General features: G+C 39.4%; 1 protein-coding gene across 17 annotated transcripts in view; it reads right to left on the bottom strand.

Annotated features, from left to right (window-relative positions):
- The window catches only part of CTBP1 (C-terminal binding protein 1), a 431,872-nt gene that overhangs the window by 11,654 nt on the left and 401,164 nt on the right, over positions 1-19,054 (bottom strand). For 15 of the 17 annotated variants that reach the window (XM_084626461.1, XM_084626458.1, XM_084626459.1 and 12 more), the window contains 4 exons: positions 18,188-18,394; positions 10,649-10,863; positions 2,704-2,834; positions 302-429 (listed from right to left, as the gene is read on the bottom strand). In XM_084626461.1, coding sequence (XP_084482587.1) covers positions 302-429; positions 2,704-2,834; positions 10,649-10,863; positions 18,188-18,394 — 681 coding nt within the window. The remainder of the gene's footprint in view (positions 1-301; positions 430-2,703; positions 2,835-10,648; positions 10,864-18,187; positions 18,395-19,054) is intronic. The other 2 variants (XM_084626462.1, XM_084626453.1) reach the window with 1 other exon arrangement.

Below are 19,054 nucleotides of genomic sequence, written 5' to 3'. Positions count from 1 at the left end.
AAATTAATTCAATTAAAAAATTAATCGCAACTAATTTTTTTAATTGACCACCCTGAAAATAATTACATCCTGTCTCGTTACTTTTGTTTATCACTGCAAAGTACCAAAACAATTAGTAGCGGTGGGTACAGAGTTGGTGGGTATCAGCTGGTCTATTTACCTCTTCAAGCTGGGGGTTGGGGGGTTAAGAAAACCCAGTTTGGCCCATCTCAACTTCTAATACTCCGACAAAGAGAAGAATCGATATATTTGTTTAATCAAGAAAACGTTCAGTGAAGGAACAAGTACGAAAAGTTAGTACCTGTGATAGCCCTACGGATCTCTCGTGCTGCTTCTTCCCGCATCTCAATTGAAGCTTGTTCACTGTACCAGGCAGCATGTGGGGTGCAGATCAGGTTTGGTGCATCCTTCAGTGGACCCTGACTAAAGCTAAATGAAATTTTAAAACAAGATCAAATGACAAAAAAAAGAATACGTGGGGGGGGGGATGGGGAATGAGGGGATTTTTGCATATCTTTAGAATTAACAGCTACAACCACAGGATGAACTGTACCAATATTTTTTGGGTGGATTTGTTTTTAAATTTTACAGTTAATTTGATGTATTTCTAGTTGTGTAAATAAGTAACAATTATTCTCCTTGGACTCAAGGGGTGGAATAAAAGAGAAAGCAGCACTAGATTCTGACCAGTGCACCTATTTCTAATCACTGCCACTCACAATCAGATAGAGAAAAAGATACGGTGAGCCCAATCCCAACATCTGTTCAAGAAACGACTCCATTTGGGTCCATTATGACAAAATTTATCATCATTTTTACACCCCTAACAAAGCTTTGTTTCTTTAAAGAGACACTGTTAGCTTGAAATCTAGTCAATTAAAAAAAAAAAAGAGTTAAAATTAGTTCCAGGTAATACACTTGCCTGCATCCCCCTGACAATTTTTCCTATTTCACATTTTCCTGTTTTTAATTGGTTTCTCTTTCCTGTTGCAGTGTGAAAAACCCACCTAACAATACTAGAGATGGACTAACTGACCGACTGACTATCCAGGGGAAGCAATGAAACCAACTATACAAAAAGTGCTGTCAAATGTACAAACTAAAACTGAGAAAATAGTGACACTTTCCCCCTCCAATTTCTTTCAGTTATAATAATCTTGAAGCGTTACTTGCAAGAAGAGGAGAGAAAATATTTTTAGACAGAAGTCTGCTCTCAGAGTTGGCAGCAATTCTTAAAGCGACAGACTTCATCTCTAGTTTTAAATACCTGCCAAAACTTTCTCCAATACAATATTTGCACTACAACGGTTAGTCTCTATGGACTAAATGCTGTCCTCAGACAACACACACTGAAGCCCAAGGAAACTATGACCCTGATCTTGCACTTAAATCTACCTTGATGGACCCTTGACCTACAGGGACTCCCCACTCTAGTCAATGCGACTTCTTGTGGGTGCAAGGATTTGCTTGTGCAGATCTGATGGCAGGAGTGGGGATATCTGAAAGCAGAATTTTGCCCCCTGGATATTAGACTGTGGTTTTGCTCACAGTATTGCTCTGTTGTAATGGTTACACTTAGAAGTAAACAAATGCAGGGCCAGAATAAGGATTTTTTTTTTGATGTGGCATCCTGTATACTACAGATGCAAAAACTCTACAGGGAAGGACCCTTTTTATCACTATTTTTAAAAGGGTTATCTCAGATGATCTCTCAGACATCTGATGAGCGGAAAATCACGAAACAGATGTCTCTATAACGGATCCTCAATTCCTGAATCTGTTCCTCTTCAAGTTATGAGGATTGTAGCAGTTTAAACCATCTAATAAGAAATGCAGGCTTCTTCCTGCCCGCACCCAGCAACTGCATGATTGTCAGTTCCTAGGTTTAATCCATTGCAAACCACTCCCAAACTCAGAGGTCAGGCTCAGGACTCATGGAAAGACTGTAATGGTGTTTTCTGTGTTTAAATCATACCACCAAAGCTACTAACTGGAGACACTGGTACATTTGTGGCTGCAACTGTGGACTACCTCATGGTATTCAGCAAACTAAACATAGTGTCACCAGCTCTGCTAATGGCATCAAAAATATCTGGACTCTGGTCATCTCTCTCAATTCCACAAACTTGCCTGCTTATAATTCTCAGGTACCCAGTAGAGAGAATCTGGGTGATGGATACGGAATCTATGCAATGAGGTGGGAGGGTCACACCCATACAGCTTCATAAAAGGATAGTTTTTCCCAAAAAATCTCAACTCCCCTCACCTTACTGAAAAGTACTTATACCACCACTAACTTTCCTCTGGCAGGGAGAGCTGGCCAGGGCTTCCCCCTATCAATGACAGGAAAGGAGTGTGTTCTTTTCCAGGCCATGAGGCACAAAGCCATGCCCAGCATTTGAACTTGGGTTCTTGGGGCAGGGCAGTGCACTTCACTACTGAATTACCCCATGACATTTTTTTAAATCTTGTATTTAACTTTTTTTTCTGCTCCCTCCTGACTGTGTACAAAAGCTCCATCTGCATTTGCATTAATCCAGAGCTGCACAGATGCAGATTGCTTTACTAAGGAGGATTCAACTGCTAGGTGGAAGGAACGCTTCTTTGCTTCATTGTTGTTGGATGCATCATGCACTAATACTTAAAAATAAGAAAGCGAACAAAATATAAAAAAAGAAAAAAGAAAAAAAAAAGGAAAAGCACCTGAATGGTTCTGACTCATGTACATCTAAGGCTGCCCCTCGTATCCTTCCTTCCTTCAGGGCCTGTGCAAGTGCTTTTTCGTCTACTAACCCACCTCGAGCTGTGTTGACCAGGAAAGCCCCTTGTCTCATCTAGGGAAAGTTAAAAACAAGGATGATGAAATAAAAATAAATGAAATAAAATCGTTGTGGCATTATTATTTACTCAAAGGAAGCATCCATTACAACAAAGGCTATTCAACTGGATTAACCTATCACCAGTTGTCTTCCCTTTTGGAAAGTACCACAAAATTTGATGCTTCAAATGTAAAACAATATTTCACAGCACTTATAACGTTTTGTTTCTTATAAGTAGGGTGTCTTGTAACAGAACCAATGCTTTACACACTGTGCAGTATACGATCAGAAGAGGTAAACATGCATATGAAGCTGACAGATTATTATTATTTTTTTATTTCACTGTGAAATTGTATGAGACGGAAGCTATTACACATTACTAACCAAAATCACATGTTGTGGTTTTTAAACTTTAATGCAAATGAAACGCTAAATGGATCTTTTAGAAAACTCAATGATTTTGTATCTTCCAAGACCTTTTGCTTTAGTTAACAAGATGTAGAAGATTTATACTTTATTTACTGCTGATACTTAAACTCACTTCCCCCTCCTCATGAGACTTTTCAAATCAAGACCCAGGAAATTCTCGTTTTATTCAATTAGAAGGCATTGGAATGGTATTGGCTGGGAATATTGTGAGCTTTGGCAAGAGTCTGTGCACTGCGTTGCTCAGATTAGCATTATGGTCCTCCACACTCAGCTTCAGCTACAAGACTTCATGCCATAATGTAATCGCAACATGAACACAAAATGGAGATTTAAATTAGAAAGATGAGAGTCTAGAATGAAGGTGGAAATAAAGACTTCAGGGTCTCACGTCAATCAGCACCAGTATTTAAGCATCCATAGCACGTTTCCCATACGTAGGCCCCGACCCTGCAAACATTACTCCTGGGGGAATTCTGTGCCAAAATGTTAAAAATTCTGCACCAAAACATTTAAAATTCTGCGCACAATATTTTAAATTCTGTAAAATGCTGCATGTTTTATTTGTCAAAATACACAATATAATCATGCTGGTTTCAATTATTTTGGTAATTTCTTTAAACTATAATACAATGGATGGAGAATGGGAGTGGGGAGCATTAGAGGAAATCTCCAAATCCCCTCTGACAGTAATGTAGCTAGGTTTGACCCTTTATTTCTAGTTATTAGTCAACAAATATATGCAGCCATATGCTCAATGTTACATCATAGGCAACTGAAGAGCAAGTGAGGGCTGAGGAATCAAACTAACAATTTATATTGGGTACTGACCATCTCCAAAAACGTCAGCAGCAAACAGTTCATGAAGCACATTTTGATCAGAAATTTTTTCAGTCCAAAAATTTAGACCAGTTCTAATCACTAAAGCACCATAAGCATTTATGAGGCCATACTGTCCTTTACACCACTCTGGCAATGTAAAGGAGCCTTAAAACATTTACACCTGTTTTATACTCCTGGGGGGAATTCACTAAGAACAGTGGGAACAATTTTCACTAAGCATTCTGCTCTGCCTGAGGGGGACAGAGCTTGCACCACAACTGCCTCCTCAGAACCCCCCCAAAATCCTGCCCTTCCACACCAAGCATGCTACAATAGCAAGCGAGAGGGACAGTGTGTCTCTTTCCATCTCACATGCATGACTGCCCAGCCCCGCCAGGCTTCCCACCCCGGCGGTGATTTATGTCTCTACCGGCTGCTCCAGGTGCCAGAACTGACCTGCCTGCACTGACCGAGAGCGGCGTATGACCGCTTTGTTTCCCCATCAGAAGTCATTTTTCTGTGGGAAGCAAAGAAATCTGCATGGCACACGAATTCTGCACGTGCGAAGTGACACAGAATTCCCTCCAGGAGTAATACATTCCCATGCATCAAACTGAACATCTGTAGAAGTGTTTGCAGGATAGGGGTCATAAATAAAGATGGGTGCCCAAGTCCCCATCTTGATCTGATCCCATCATCTCAAAAACAACAACACGATTTTTGAATAGTGAATGAACTCTAACAACTTATTCTAAATGGGAAAAGGATTTTTACAGGATCATCAGTCGCTCTTTTGCGACTAACGCCTTGGCTAGAAATGCCAAACTGATGCACAGTAGGAGTATTTAAAGGAAAAAGTGCAAGGAAAGGAATCTCCTCAAAGTTGTTTGGTAGGATGGTGGGAAACAAAACTAAGATTTACACATATCTGATAAGATCATAACAGAATTCATGTACTATATTGGCCAACCCACTCGTTCTAACCATGGTCTGACCCCTCTCACCTGCAGATTTTTAGCCCTGCCAGGGGACATCTATGGATTCCAGGGAAGCATACATGTGCACCGCCCAATTCAGCACTCACATTAGTGACAGGACGTATTGGCCTTAAGTATCGTGTAGAACATTTATATATCCTCTAAAAAGAGCTTGGAAATTTTAATCATAGTGGATACTGCTCAAATCCATTTTCCATCCACAAAAACCTGCCTTGACTTTTCATCTCCAGTGCTATTTATACAGCTGTAAAGCTAGTAGTAGGATAAATCAAAACCAAACAGAATGTGGATGTGTAACTGTATTCTAGAGGGAGTGAGCTACGTGAGTCACAGTCAACTGCAACGGTAGTTGCATATTAGGAATGACTCTTTTTTACTACTCTAAATTAATCCTGTGTAACTGCTATTATTATACAAGAGATATTGCCATAAATAAAATGTCTCCTTTACGAATTTGTAATGTGATGAACAGGTAAAGATGATTTCTGCTTCAGAAAAAGAGCAATGAGCACTCATTGCCCTGGACTCAGTTTACTTGAGCTACATAGGAGATGGAAGGCCAAATGTGCTGGCTGGGCAATACACCAAATAATTTAGAGGATAAGTCACCCTAACAAGGAAAGAGAGGCTCCTTCCTAAACTTTTCAAAGAGGTTCAAGGACATTCAATTTAAAAGATCCATTAACAAGCAGTTCAGGTTGTGACCTTCCCCTTTGTGTATATATAAATGAGACCTTTTCATTACATTAACACATAACACTGGATAATGTGGCATATTTTATCATTGAAGACATATAGACCAACTATGGCATATGTAGGTATAAAAATGATGGCTAATTTGATAATTTATATACATAAAAATTAAGTCAATTAGATAATTATGGAATATACCATTAGACTATAAACCATTAGAAGACACTGAAGGGTTAACCCTTTTTCATAAATTAAGCAAAGAATTTATATTTTGCAATTTATTTCAGCATAAGCTTTCGTGAGCTACAGCTCACTTCATCGGATGCATTCAGTGGAAAATACAATGAGGAGATTTATATACACACAGAACATGAAAAAATGGATGTTATCATACACATTGTAAGGAGAGTGATCACTTAAGATGAGCTATTACCAGCAGGAGAGTTGGGGGGGGAAGGCGGGGGGAGAAAACCTTTTGTAGTGATAATCAAGGGGGGCCATTTCCAGCAGGTAACAGGAACGTCCAGCTATCTTCGAGACACCACTGACTTCCTGAGGAAACTACAATCCATCGGTGATCTTCCTGAAAACACCATCCTGGCCACTATGGATGTAGAAGCCCTCTACACCAACATTCCACACAAAGATGGATTACAAGCCGTCAGGAACAGTATCCCCGATAATGTCATGGCAAACTTGGTGGCTGAACTTTGTGACTTTGTCCTCACCCATAACTATTTCACATTTGGGGACAATGTATACTTCAAATCATCGGCACTGCTATGGGTACCCGCATGGCCCCACAATATGCCAACATTTTTATGGCTGACTTAGAACAACGCTTCCTCAGCTCTCGTCCCCTAACGCCCCTACTCTACTTGCGCTATATTGATGACATCTTCATCATCTGGACCCATGAAAAAGAAGCCCTGGAGGAATTCCACCATGATTTCAACAATTTCCATCCCACCATCAACCTCAGCCTGGACCAGTCCACACAAGAGATCCACTTCCTGGACACTACGGTGCTAATAAGCGATGGTCACATAAACACCACCCTATACAGGAAACCTACTGACCACTATTTCTACCTACATGCCTCCAGCTTTCACCCAGACCACACCACACGATCCATCGTCTACAGCCAAGCTCTACGATACAACCGCATTTGCTCCAACCCCTCAGACAGAGACAAACACCTACAAGATCTCTATCAAGCATTCTTACAATACCTACCTGCTGAGGTGAACAAACAAATTGACAGAGCCAGAAGAGTACCCAGAAGTCACCTACTACAGGACAGGCCCAGCAAAGAAAATAACAGAACGTCACTAGCCATCACCTTCAGCCCCCAACTAAAACCTCTCCAATGCATCATCAAGGATCTACAACCTATCCTGAAGGACGACCCATCGCTCTCACAAATCTTGGGAGACAGGCCAGTCCTTGCCTACAGAGAGTCCCCCAACCTGAAGCAAATACTCTCCAGCAACCACACACCACACAACAGAACCACTAACCCAGGAACCTATCTTTGCAACAAAGCCCGTTGCCAACTGTGTCCACATATCTATTCAGGGGACACCATCCTAGGACCTAATCACATCAGCCACACTATCAGAGGCTCGTTCACCTGCACACCTACCAATGTGATATATGCCATCATGTGCCAGCAATGCCCCTCTGCCATGTACATTGGTCAAACTGGACAGTCTCTACATAAAAGAATAAACAGACACAAATCAGATGTCAAGAACTGTAACATTCATAAACCAGTCGGAGAACACTTCAATCTCTCTGGTCACTCGATTACAGACCTAAAGGTCGCAATATTACAACAAAAAGACTTCAAAAACAGACTCCAACGAGAGACTATTGAATTGGAATTAATTTGCAAATTGGATACAATTAACTTAGGCTTGAATAGAGACTGGGAGTGGATGTGTCATTACACAAAGTAAAAGTATTTCCCCATGTTTATTTCTCCCCCTCTACCCCCCACTGTTCCTCAGACGTTCCTGTTAACTGCTGGAAATGGCCCACCTTGATTATCACTACAAAAAGGTCCCCCCACCACGCTCTCCTGCTCGTAATAGCTCATCTTAAGTGATCACTCTCCTTATACTCTCCTTACAGTGTGTATGATAACACCCATTTTTTCATGTTCTGTGCGTATATAAATCTCCTCACTGTATTTTCCACTGAATGCATCCAATGAAGTGAGCTGTAGCTCACGAAAACTTATGCTCAAATAAATTGGTTAGTCTCTAAGATGCCACTAGTATTCCTTTTCTTTTTGCAAATACAGACGAACACGGCTGCTACTCTGAAATTTATATTTTGTCACAATAAAGCCAGCTAGTAGCATTGTAACTATGCCCTGGTCTACGCTGGGGGGAGGGGGAGGTGAAATCGATCTAAGTTACGCAACTTCAGCTACGTGAATAACGTAGCTGAAGTCGAAATACTTAGACCTACTCACTGCGGTGTCTTCACTATGGTGAGTCAACTGCTGCCATTCCCCCGTTGACTCTGCCTGTGCCTCTCGCGGCGGTGGAGTACAGAAGTCGCTGGGAGAGCGTTCGGGGGTTGACTAAGTTAGACTAGACACGATAAATCAATCCCCCCTGAATCGATCGCTGCCCGCCGATCTGGCGGGTAGTATAGACATACCCTATGTAAATATTAATAGCATCTCCAAATAATTATACTAATGACAACATTATTTTAAACAGTCATCAAATGTTAATGAAAATATAATAAAAATGGATGAATAACATGTTGTAGCCATGTTAGTGGATATTAGAAAGACAAAGTGGGTGAGGTAATATCTTTTATTGGACCAACTTCTGTTGGAGAGAGACAAGCTTTCGAGCTCACACAAAGCTCTTATTCAGGTCTAAGAAAAGCTCATCATGAGAGTGTGGGATGGGCGTCCAGTGCAGGTACTCTACAAGCTCGAAAGCCTGTCTGTCTCTCACCAACCGAAGTTGGTCCAATAAAAAAAGATATTCCCTCACTCACCTTGCCGCTGAAGAACATATTGTCTAAAATATGATAGGGACTGGAGTTCCTGTGAATTTGCTATATGAATAACAGCTATATTTAATATAAATATTATATAAAGTGAATTTTATATGTTATTACGAATATTTTGTTTTTCAATTTACCTAATACTTTTATGAATTTATACCATATCAGCTGTTAAAGCAAAGACTGTATAACATAATGTATTCATACTCTTTATCCAAACTTCCATTTTATTTGAAGTAACGCATATCTAATATTTTATTACAATTTCTATTTTCTCAATAGAGAGTAATAAATAACAATATAAATGCATTTGATAAAATGCCATTTAAATGACATACTTTCTTATTTAATTTTAATGTGTAGATATCATTCAGCTTTAATTTTTGCTTATGGCTTTTGTTTCTGTACACAGCAGACCAGACAGGTTTTCAAAGTACATACAACTTCTATATCTCAACACTAATAAGTCCTATTAACAAAATACATATGCTGGACCCAATCTCACAATTCACTGGAACGCTGGAGCACTGCTGAGCCTATGTGAAGTCCAAGTGATTTCAGTGGAGCTCCATGTGGGTGCAGATCACTTGCCTCCACAGTGCTTCTTAACACACTGAGACTTTTCTGCTCAGTATTATATGATAACGTAATGAAAAAGTAATCATAATGTACATGAGTGTAGTAGAAGAACCTATACTGAACAGAACAAAAGTCTAGAACAAAGACGTGACAGAGGACAGCTTTCTTTGCTCCCTTCATACTGCATTTCCTAGCTTTTGAGAGAGTTTTAAACTCAGATGATCTTGTACTTGGATTTTTCTACATACAGCCAATTGTCCAATTAAAGTATCCATTATTACATCTCATTAACATGAAGGCATGATCGATCCTATGAGATGTCGAGCATCCTCAACTCATATTGAAATCCCAGTGAAGTCCATGGGCATAGCAGGTATTGGGTATTTCTCAGAAGCTGACCAATCATCATCTTAATTCAGTAGAGATATCTTCCATAGAACTTTTGTGTGGTATCAAATAAATTAATACAATAAATGTATATAGAGCATCAACAATGCAAAATGAACATACATGATTTCTTAGTTCAATTTACCATTTTTACTTATATAATTGCCACACTCATACATTTAAAAAAGCTACACCTTTTAATATACATTATATATACACACCAAGGTTTGAGGCAGCAAATAAATACTGAATGCAAAAACCAAAATGTTTACCTTCTGAATTTCTCCAAAAAGGAACAATTGCTTCAGTTCTACACTTGAATATGTTTTAAGTATTTAGTAATTTTAGAATGCTTCATCTCAAGACCAAATCCATTTTATATATTATTTTCCCCAAATAACCTACTACTGTAGTATAAGCAATTATCAGGGAAACATTCTGCAACCATTAGGAATTAACACAAGAGGTCGCCAGTTAGTCATGATCCTTAAGTTAGGGATACAGAAACTCAAACTGTAATTGAAGTATAAAAGTGAAGTGCAACTTTTGTTACTAATATAAAGAGGATGTATGTACCTGAAGATACAACAGAAGTGCTTTTAAGTAAATGTCAATGAATCAAGCAACTACATCTGATCAGTGTTCAGCATAACACACTATTTCAACAAAAGAGAAATTAGCAAGTAAAATGAATAAAAAATAACACCGTATAAGATATCATCTATTTCTTAACTAGTTATTAACCTGCTTAACAAATAGTGAAATAGCAGATGGAAGAGAAAATTAATACAGATCTGAATTTGCATGTTTACACAGAGAAACTCTACAGTTTGCAGAAAGTCAGTAATTATAAAACTACACCCAGCCTGTAGGGTACATTTGGATGGTTACCTGTTTAATGGTGAAGTCATTAATAAGATGATGATTGTGTTCATTCAAGTTGCAGTGCAGGGTTACACAGTCACTGTGAAATAGCAGGTCCTGTAAAGTGCTCACCCGCTGCAGTCCAAGAGCACGTTCAATGCCATCTGAGAGGTATGGGTCATAAAAAAGAACACTAAAGCCAAAGGCCTTTGCACGTAGTGCGACTGCTTGCCCAACCCGTCCTAGAATGACACAGACATACAAACAAGAGAGAATGTTTCTGGTAGAAAGTGGCATATTTGTGTAACTATTGTTACAAAACATGTACGTGGTGCTGTAAACTTACATGCGATTTTACAGAACATAGGAAAGAGACATCCCATGTCCCATTAGAAATTCTCATTACATAGCTTTATATTTAAGGGTTGGTTTATGCCATCCCTGACCAAAACAAAGCAACAAGACTGCTCTATAAAATATAAACAAAATGGCAAGCTGTAATGCCAAAAGGTGGATTGTATGAGACCTATGGTAACCTGGGTCTGCTCAACAGGTGGCACTATTTGCTGGACGTGCTGACGACAAATCACTGACGTTCCGGACTGTTCCCTGCGGTGTAGTTGTTGCCACGCCAGTCCCAGGTATATGAGAGAGACAAGGTGGGTGAGGTAATACCTGAAGAAGAGCTCTATGTAGCTCAAAACCTTCTCTCTCTCACCAACAGAAGATGGTCCAATAAAAGATATTACCTCACTCACCTTATCCCTGCGAAGTACTCATTTTTCTCCATGTCTGCACAGTCAGCTCGAATAAAAGGTTGTTAAGTGAATGTTTGCAATTTCAGTTAATACGAAATAATTTCTTTAAAGTTCCCTCTCTGCCTGAATTTATGACACACTACACAGCAAGCTGTGACAACATGATTATTTCAAAAACAGGTCAATATTCAAAACATTCAAATTCTTGCAATTGCTATTAGCAGATGAGTCTACCCTCCCAACTTGTTTTCAGTTTATGCAGTCTTTAAAATCCTTTCAGCTCACCTGCCCTGCCCCCGCCCCCATCCCCATGTGCACTTTCTGAGATGGTACTTTCCACTTTTACATCCTTCTTGATGATGGACTTACTCTGTAATGCCTACAAGAAACCTGCCATAGGTCTTCTGTTTGTTCTTTGTCCATATAGCTAAACCATAAACAAAGGGGCTCCATCATAACATGCACTACTCCTGTTGAGTAGCTGCAGTGATAATCTTGTACTGCGTAGTGTCCAGAGGCAACACTGTGGTAGGCACTGTACACCCATCTATAATGAAAAGACAGTCCCTAGCCTAAAATAAACTCATAATCTAAGTAGTACAATCTACCTTATTGCCTTAGTTCTTCCTCATTTACCCTTTCTTACTCTTATTACTTCCTTAAGTCATGTTTTAAATTGGTTTAAGGAAAGGATCCCACCTTGCATGTGTACTGGGAGGTCCTTATCTCACTTATTATAAACACACAGATAAGTAATACTAAATCAAGGTCACAGGACTGGCATGTTCTGTGTGAAGAGAGTTTGGGAATACAAATGTTTTGAAGAAATACAACTATTTGTACGGTACTGTACTTTACATTCAGCTATCAGGTTGAGAATTTGAGACATAAGGATATTTCAGAAGTATCAGAATCACTAGACTCACCAGGAAAGCCAATGCTCAGTCTTAAAAATATCAACGGAAAGTTGTTTTGTAACATCTGTGTCTATTCAAAATGCAACAGAAGAAGATGGAAAGACATGGGATTTTCCTAACCGTGTTTTAAGGGATTTCCCAATGTTCTTCAGTTTTCTTTTTGAATAAACACAAGAAGCCACAAAAAGAGGTTTCTTCTTGACCATCTAACCTGAACACAGTAATTCTGGAGTGTCTGGTGATGGATACATTTAGAATATTGAGCAGTCAGTCAATATAACTGGTACTGTTTGCTATTCCCTTGGGACTTCTATTAAGACACAGTCTTCAAAACATATCGAAATAAAAGACTGTGTATACTAGTTGTTTACTTTTGAGGATCTGTTTATAATGCTTAATATGCAGCAAGGGAGATTTAGGTTGGATATTAGGAAAAACTTTCTAACTATAAGGGCAATTCACCTCTGGAATAGGTTTCCAAGGGAGGTTGTGAAATCGCAATCACTGGAGGCTTTTCAGAACAGGTTGGACAAACACCAGTCAGCAATGATCTAGGTTTACTTGTTCCTGCCACAGCACAAGGAGCTGGACTTGATGACTTCTTGAGGTCCCTTCCAGCCCTACATTTCTAGGATTCTATGAAAATCAGAAATATAGCAAACTTCTAGTGTAATTAAAATATTTTTCAAGATTTGGGACCTATATAGCTCAGTGTACATAATTTGTGAACAATAATTTCACAAAGAATAAAGTGTATTACATGTGCTATCTTCCTGTACCTCTCACCTTCGGAATACATTATGGGTGGGTCTATTGGAATGGACTGACCAGTTTAAAACTGAAACCTTGGTTGTAATCAACAGAATGTTGGTGTGTAGACTAATATATTAGAGCCTTCAAATGCATGTGTGGAACCTCCCACTGAAATCACCGGGAGCCACGTGTATGTGTTTGAGGGAAGAAACTGGCCAATGATGATTTAACTGGCCAATGATGATTTACAGTTTGCTGTAACTGATGGTCCAGATTTAACCATAATCTCTGTACATGGAACAGACTGCATCATGAATCAGCCACGAGTTTAAGAACGTAAGAGCAGCCATACTGGGTCAGACCAATGATCCATCTAGCCCAGTATTCTGTCTTCTGACAATGTCCACTGCCAAATGCTTCAGAGGAAAGTAATAGAACAGGGTAATTATCAAGTGATCCATCCCATCTGATCCATCCCTAACTTCTGGCAGCCAGAGGTTTAGAGACACCCAGAGCATGGGGTTGTGTCCCAACCATCTTGACTAATAGTGATTGATAGATCTATACTCCATGATCTTATCAAATTCTTTTTCTGAACCCAGTTACAATTTTGGCCTTCAAAACATTCCATGACAAAGAGTTCCACAAGTTGACTGTGCGTTGTGTGAAGAAGTACTTCCTTTTTTTTTTTTTTTAAACCTGTTGCCTATTAATTTCCTTGGGTTTACTTTTGAAATTACTGTCAAACAACACAGCACAACTCTACAGCCTGTGACAGCTTTCCTTTCTATCCTGAAAATGTTTCTAATAAATAAATCTAATTTAAGGAAATTACCACAAGGATTAGTTACTAACGAAATGTTGATGTACATTTTGAACAAAATGATAAGTGCAGACAGCATGGGCAACATTCTGTTCCCCCGGCCCTTGTTCACCTCTCTTAAGTATAAGGGGCTAGCAAGAGTGTTATTGAGGGGTGTGGTATTTGCAGTATGCAGATAATACTAACTGTATATTGCCACCTTGTCTGACATGGGCAATGCAACTCAGAACCTCAGACAACATCTAGCTGAAACTGGGGCACTGGTGAAAGCAAGCTGTCTGAAGCTGAATCCAGACAAGACCAAGAGGATGATGGAAAGCAGGAAACAGCCACTGGTAATATCATCCCCTTTGACTGAGGGAGTGCATCTGCTGCTGGTCACCAGGGTTTGCAACTAAGGGGTGATTTCCCAGTTACTGTTAAAGGATAATTGTAGCAGTAACCAGATTGGCTTTCTATTAATCCAAGTACTTCTATGCTCATCTTCAGGAATACCTAAACGCTTTTACCATCTGCAGCTGGCCAGGAGGTTGTGACCTATTCTTTCAGATATAAGCCTGGCTACTATTATCCATGCCTTTGTCACCTCAAGATTAGACTATTTTAACATATTCTATATGGGACTACATCTTAAAACCATTCAGAGACTGAAGCTGATGCAGAATGTAACAGCTCACTTGGGATATCGCATGTGCACACACACAATAATATAGTGTATATTATATGACACTATATATGACTACTCTAGAATCTGTAATGATTGCCAGTTGGTCTCTGGGTAAAGAAATAAGGTAACACAGAAAGCTTGGAATATATGGTATTATTTATGTAGCATTCAAAAGATGTTACACACTTTCTAATGATACAGAGAAACAAAAATCCAGGCCTGAGAAAATTACAGTCTGAACAAACAAGCAGATGAGAGATGGGATGCAAGAGAAGCAAGTGACTGAGCAAAACAGTTTCAGAGTAGCAGCCGTGTTAGTCTGTATTCACAAACAGAAAAGGAGTACTTGTGGCACCTTAGAGACTAACCAATTTATTTGAGCATAAGCTTTCGTGAGCTACAGCTCACTTCATTGGATGCATTCAGTGGAAAATACAGTGGGGAGATTTATATACATAGAGAACATGAAACAATGGGTGTTACCATACACACTGTAACCAGAGTGATCACTTAAGGTGAGCTATTACCAGCAGGAGAGTGGAGAAGGGGAGGGAGAATGGACACAAATCAGACGTCAAGAATTATAACGTTCAAAAACCAGTCGGAGAACACTTCAATCTCTCTGGTCACTCGATTACAGACCAAAAAGTGGCAATACTTCAACAAAAAAACTTCAAAAACAGACTCCAACGAGAGACTGCTGAATTGGAATTAATTTAAACTGGATACAGTTAACTTAGGCTTGAATAGAGACTGGGAGTGGATGGGTCATTACACAAAGTAAAACTATTTCCCCATGTTTATTCCCCCCCCCCCCCCCCACTGTTCCTCAGACTTCTTGTCAACTGCTGGAAATGGCCCACCTTGATCATCACTACAAAAGGTTTTTTCCCCGCCCCTGCTCTCCTGCTGGTAATAGCTCACCTTAAGTGATCACTCTGGTTACAGTGTGTATGGTTACACCCATTGTTTCATGTTCTCTATGTATATAAATCTCCCCACTGTATTTTTCACTGAATGCATCCAATGAAGTGAGCTGTAGCTCACAAAAGCTTATGCTCAAATAAATTGGTTAGTCTCTAAGGTGCCACAAGTACTCCTTTTCTTTGAGGAAAACAGTGTTGATCAGTGAACTTTTTGCTTGTTTTACTTCTCTCATTCTCATTATTACTACAAGCTGAGGAAGGGTGGAGACTGGTTATTAGGCCTTGGGGAAGAAGCGACTTTAAAAGAGGGACATGAAGGATGAGCAGCAGGAGGCTCAGCAAATCAAGTGAGAGTGGAGGTGTCAGAAGTAGGGAATTTGTATGAAAGAAGGCATAGAGAAAAGAGAGTGGGTGAAGGAAATGAAAAGGCCAGTGAGTGATGCAGCTTGGCTAGACCAAAGGGTGTGGAAGTGATTAGTTAGGGCTTTGGAAGGACTGACTATGTGGAGAGCCAAAAGAAGGAGCTAGTCTTAAGAGTTCTTTGGAAGTGAGAATAAGGAAGGGCATTTCTTGTGAAGAAGGCAAGAAGAAGTCAGTGAAAGGATGTTAAGAGACCCCAGACATGGTTAATGTGGCAGACACATTGTATTATCCATAAAGGACAACTTTAGAATGACTGAAGGTTGAGCTAAGATGATGATAGTGGAAATATATTGCAGTGGTTGAGGCCAGGGATGAATATGGACGAAAGTGGCAAAGACATTTTGGAGATGTAGAGAGCAACTTCAGCAGGATTTAGCAATGGCATCAAGGTGACATGGAAGTAGGAGAAGTTGGGACTACTTTATTTTACATGCACAGCATTTTCTATAGCAGCCTTTCATGATTCAGCAGTTGTGATGTCAACACATTTCAGTAATAAACTGAAACAAAACCAAAGAGGAGACAAAATCAACTAGGACTGGAACTGACAGCTATGAAAAGTGGCATCTTCTGCAGAACACAGGGTACCCTAAGGCCAATATGCTGGTGAACAAGATTGCAAATATATTTTAATCTAAAATTAGAGACAGATCACTCTTTCATAGAAATGTAGGGCTGGAAGGAACCTTGGCAGGTCATCAAATCCAGACTCTGCGTTGAGGTAGGACCAAGTAAACTTAGACCATCCCTTGCAGGTGTTTGTCCAACTTGTTTTTTTTAACCCCAATTATGAGGATTCCACAACCTCCTTTAGAAGCCTATTCAAGAACTTAACTATCCTTATAGTTAGACAGATTTTCTTAATATTTAACCTAAATCTACTTTGCAGCAGATTAAGTCACTTACTTCTTGTCCTACCGTCAGTGGACATGGAGAACATAATCAGCGTTCTCTTTATAAAAGCCTGCAACATATTTGAAGACTTATCAGGTCCCGCCTCAATTTTCTTTTCTCAAGACTAAACACACCCTGTTTTTTTAAATCTTTCCTCACAAGTCAGGTTTCCTAAACCTTTTATCATTTTGTTGCTCTCCTCTCCGCAGTTTGTCCACATCCTTCCTAAAGTGTGGTACCCAGAACGGGACACAGTACTCCACCTGGGGCCTCACCAGTGCCAAGCGGAGCAGGATAATTCCTCCCATGTCTTACATACGATGTTTCTGTTAATACCCCTCAATGATATTAGCCTTTGTCGCAACTGCATCACATTGTTGACTCAAATTCAATTTGTGATCTACTAGAACCCCCAGATCCCTTTTCAGCAGTATTACACCTAGCCAGTTATTCCCCATTTTGTAGCTGCATATTTAATTTTTCCTTCCTCGGTGTAGTACTCTGCACTTGTCTTCGATGAATTTCACCTTGTTGATTTCAGACCAATTTTCTAATTTGTCAAGGTCACTTTGAATCCTAATCCTGTCCTCCAAAGAGCTTGCAACCCCTCCGAACTTTGTGTCATTTGCTCATTGTGTCATTTTTATAAGCATACTCTGCACTCCATTATCCAATTCACTAATAAAAATATTTTATGAATCTTGAGGGACCCTTTCTGGTACGTTAAAAACAACAGTAGGAGGGAAAAATATGGGAAAAGTAGAAATGGTGAAATAAGCATTGAACAGCAAGTTAAATAGGATTATGCAATGTAAAACAGCACCAAATAAGGCTAATCTGATATTGGACTAATTAGTCAAGGGCCTCTATGATGGAACAGGGAAGTGATACTCCCTCTTTATATGATTCTGCAGCACCTGTGTGTCTAATTCTCAGAAAGATGTAGAGAAATTCAGGGTAGAACAACAACAAAATTAGATAAGTTGTTGGATGGACTGACTGGGTAGAAATATTAAGCGATGATTTAGGAAGGGGAACAAGGTAACTACCTATAAATATTTGAGAGTTATAAACACCAAGGATGGAGAAGTACTATTCACCATGATACAATGGAGTGTAATTAGAAGTAATGGGATGAAATTAAGAAGAGAAAGATTAAAACTATCAGGAGAAAACTATTAGATTTTGAAGTAGTCTTCTAAGGTAAATAGAGAAAGCCCCATCAGTTGGGGACATTTGTATTTAGCACGGGTATTGCTTATTCAGCATACAAGCTTGGACAAAGCAAATATGATCTAAGCACTGCAGGGGATGGCTTCCATGACTCTTCCATTTTCAATTTCCATAATTCTATCACAATGGGTAAAAAAACTGAAAACCAATTGTCTACTCAGAGTCAACATACCTAATCCAATAATGCCCAAGGTCTCCCCTCTAATCCTGGCAGCTCCAGAAGCAACTTCCCGAATCTGCTCAACACTCTGTACTCTTGTGCCTTCTCGCAAGGCCTGGTGAAGCCAAGTGGTTCGCCTGTAAAGGTTCAGGATGTGGCACATTGTAGAATCTGCTGTCTCTTCTACTGATGCAGCTGGCACATTACATACTGCGATTCCTGAAAGAAAAAGAAGATTATACATTTACTGAATATGTCACACACTCTTTTTTCCCCTCACTCAAAAGTCACCCTAGAAGTTAACGAGTAAATTATTCTAGAGTCAAGGATATTGTAGATTTAATTTTACAATCCACAGATATTTTCACATGCTGTTTGTATAAACATCAGAGTTCATGGCTTGAATGACAGTGGCAGGACTTCAATATGTTTTAAACTTCACAGGAGTAATGCACGAAAAAAATTCCAAAAGGAAAGTTACAGAAGAGATATTGTCTGGTAGTTCAGGCCCCAAAACCACTATTAATAGAAACATATTTATGACATTTCAAAAGTTTTCACAAAAACAAAAATTCTTTGAATGTAAACATCTCTGTGCAAACAGTGGAGCATCTGGCTAATGCATGCCAGAACGCAAGTGCAGCTTTGTAATCTATTTCCATTATCAAAGCTATTTGTTAAATGTATGATTTTTAATATTTTTTTAAGGAGGCTAGTTAAATGGAAATTAAAAGGAACAGTTCCAAAAGTGAAATGCTTGCAAGCTGCAGGGAAACTTTGTAAAAACACCATAATAGAAGCTCAACTAAATGAACACCCCAAATTAAAAGATTGCAAGGGGACTAAAAAAACTGCCACCATGGATAAACAACAGAGTAA

This window comes from Lepidochelys olivacea (genome assembly GCF_965140295.1).
Source record: "Lepidochelys olivacea isolate rLepOli2 genome assembly, chromosome: 4".
NCBI lineage: Eukaryota > Metazoa > Chordata > Testudines > Cheloniidae > Lepidochelys > Lepidochelys olivacea.
This window is presented reverse-complemented; position numbering and strand designations above follow the sequence as displayed.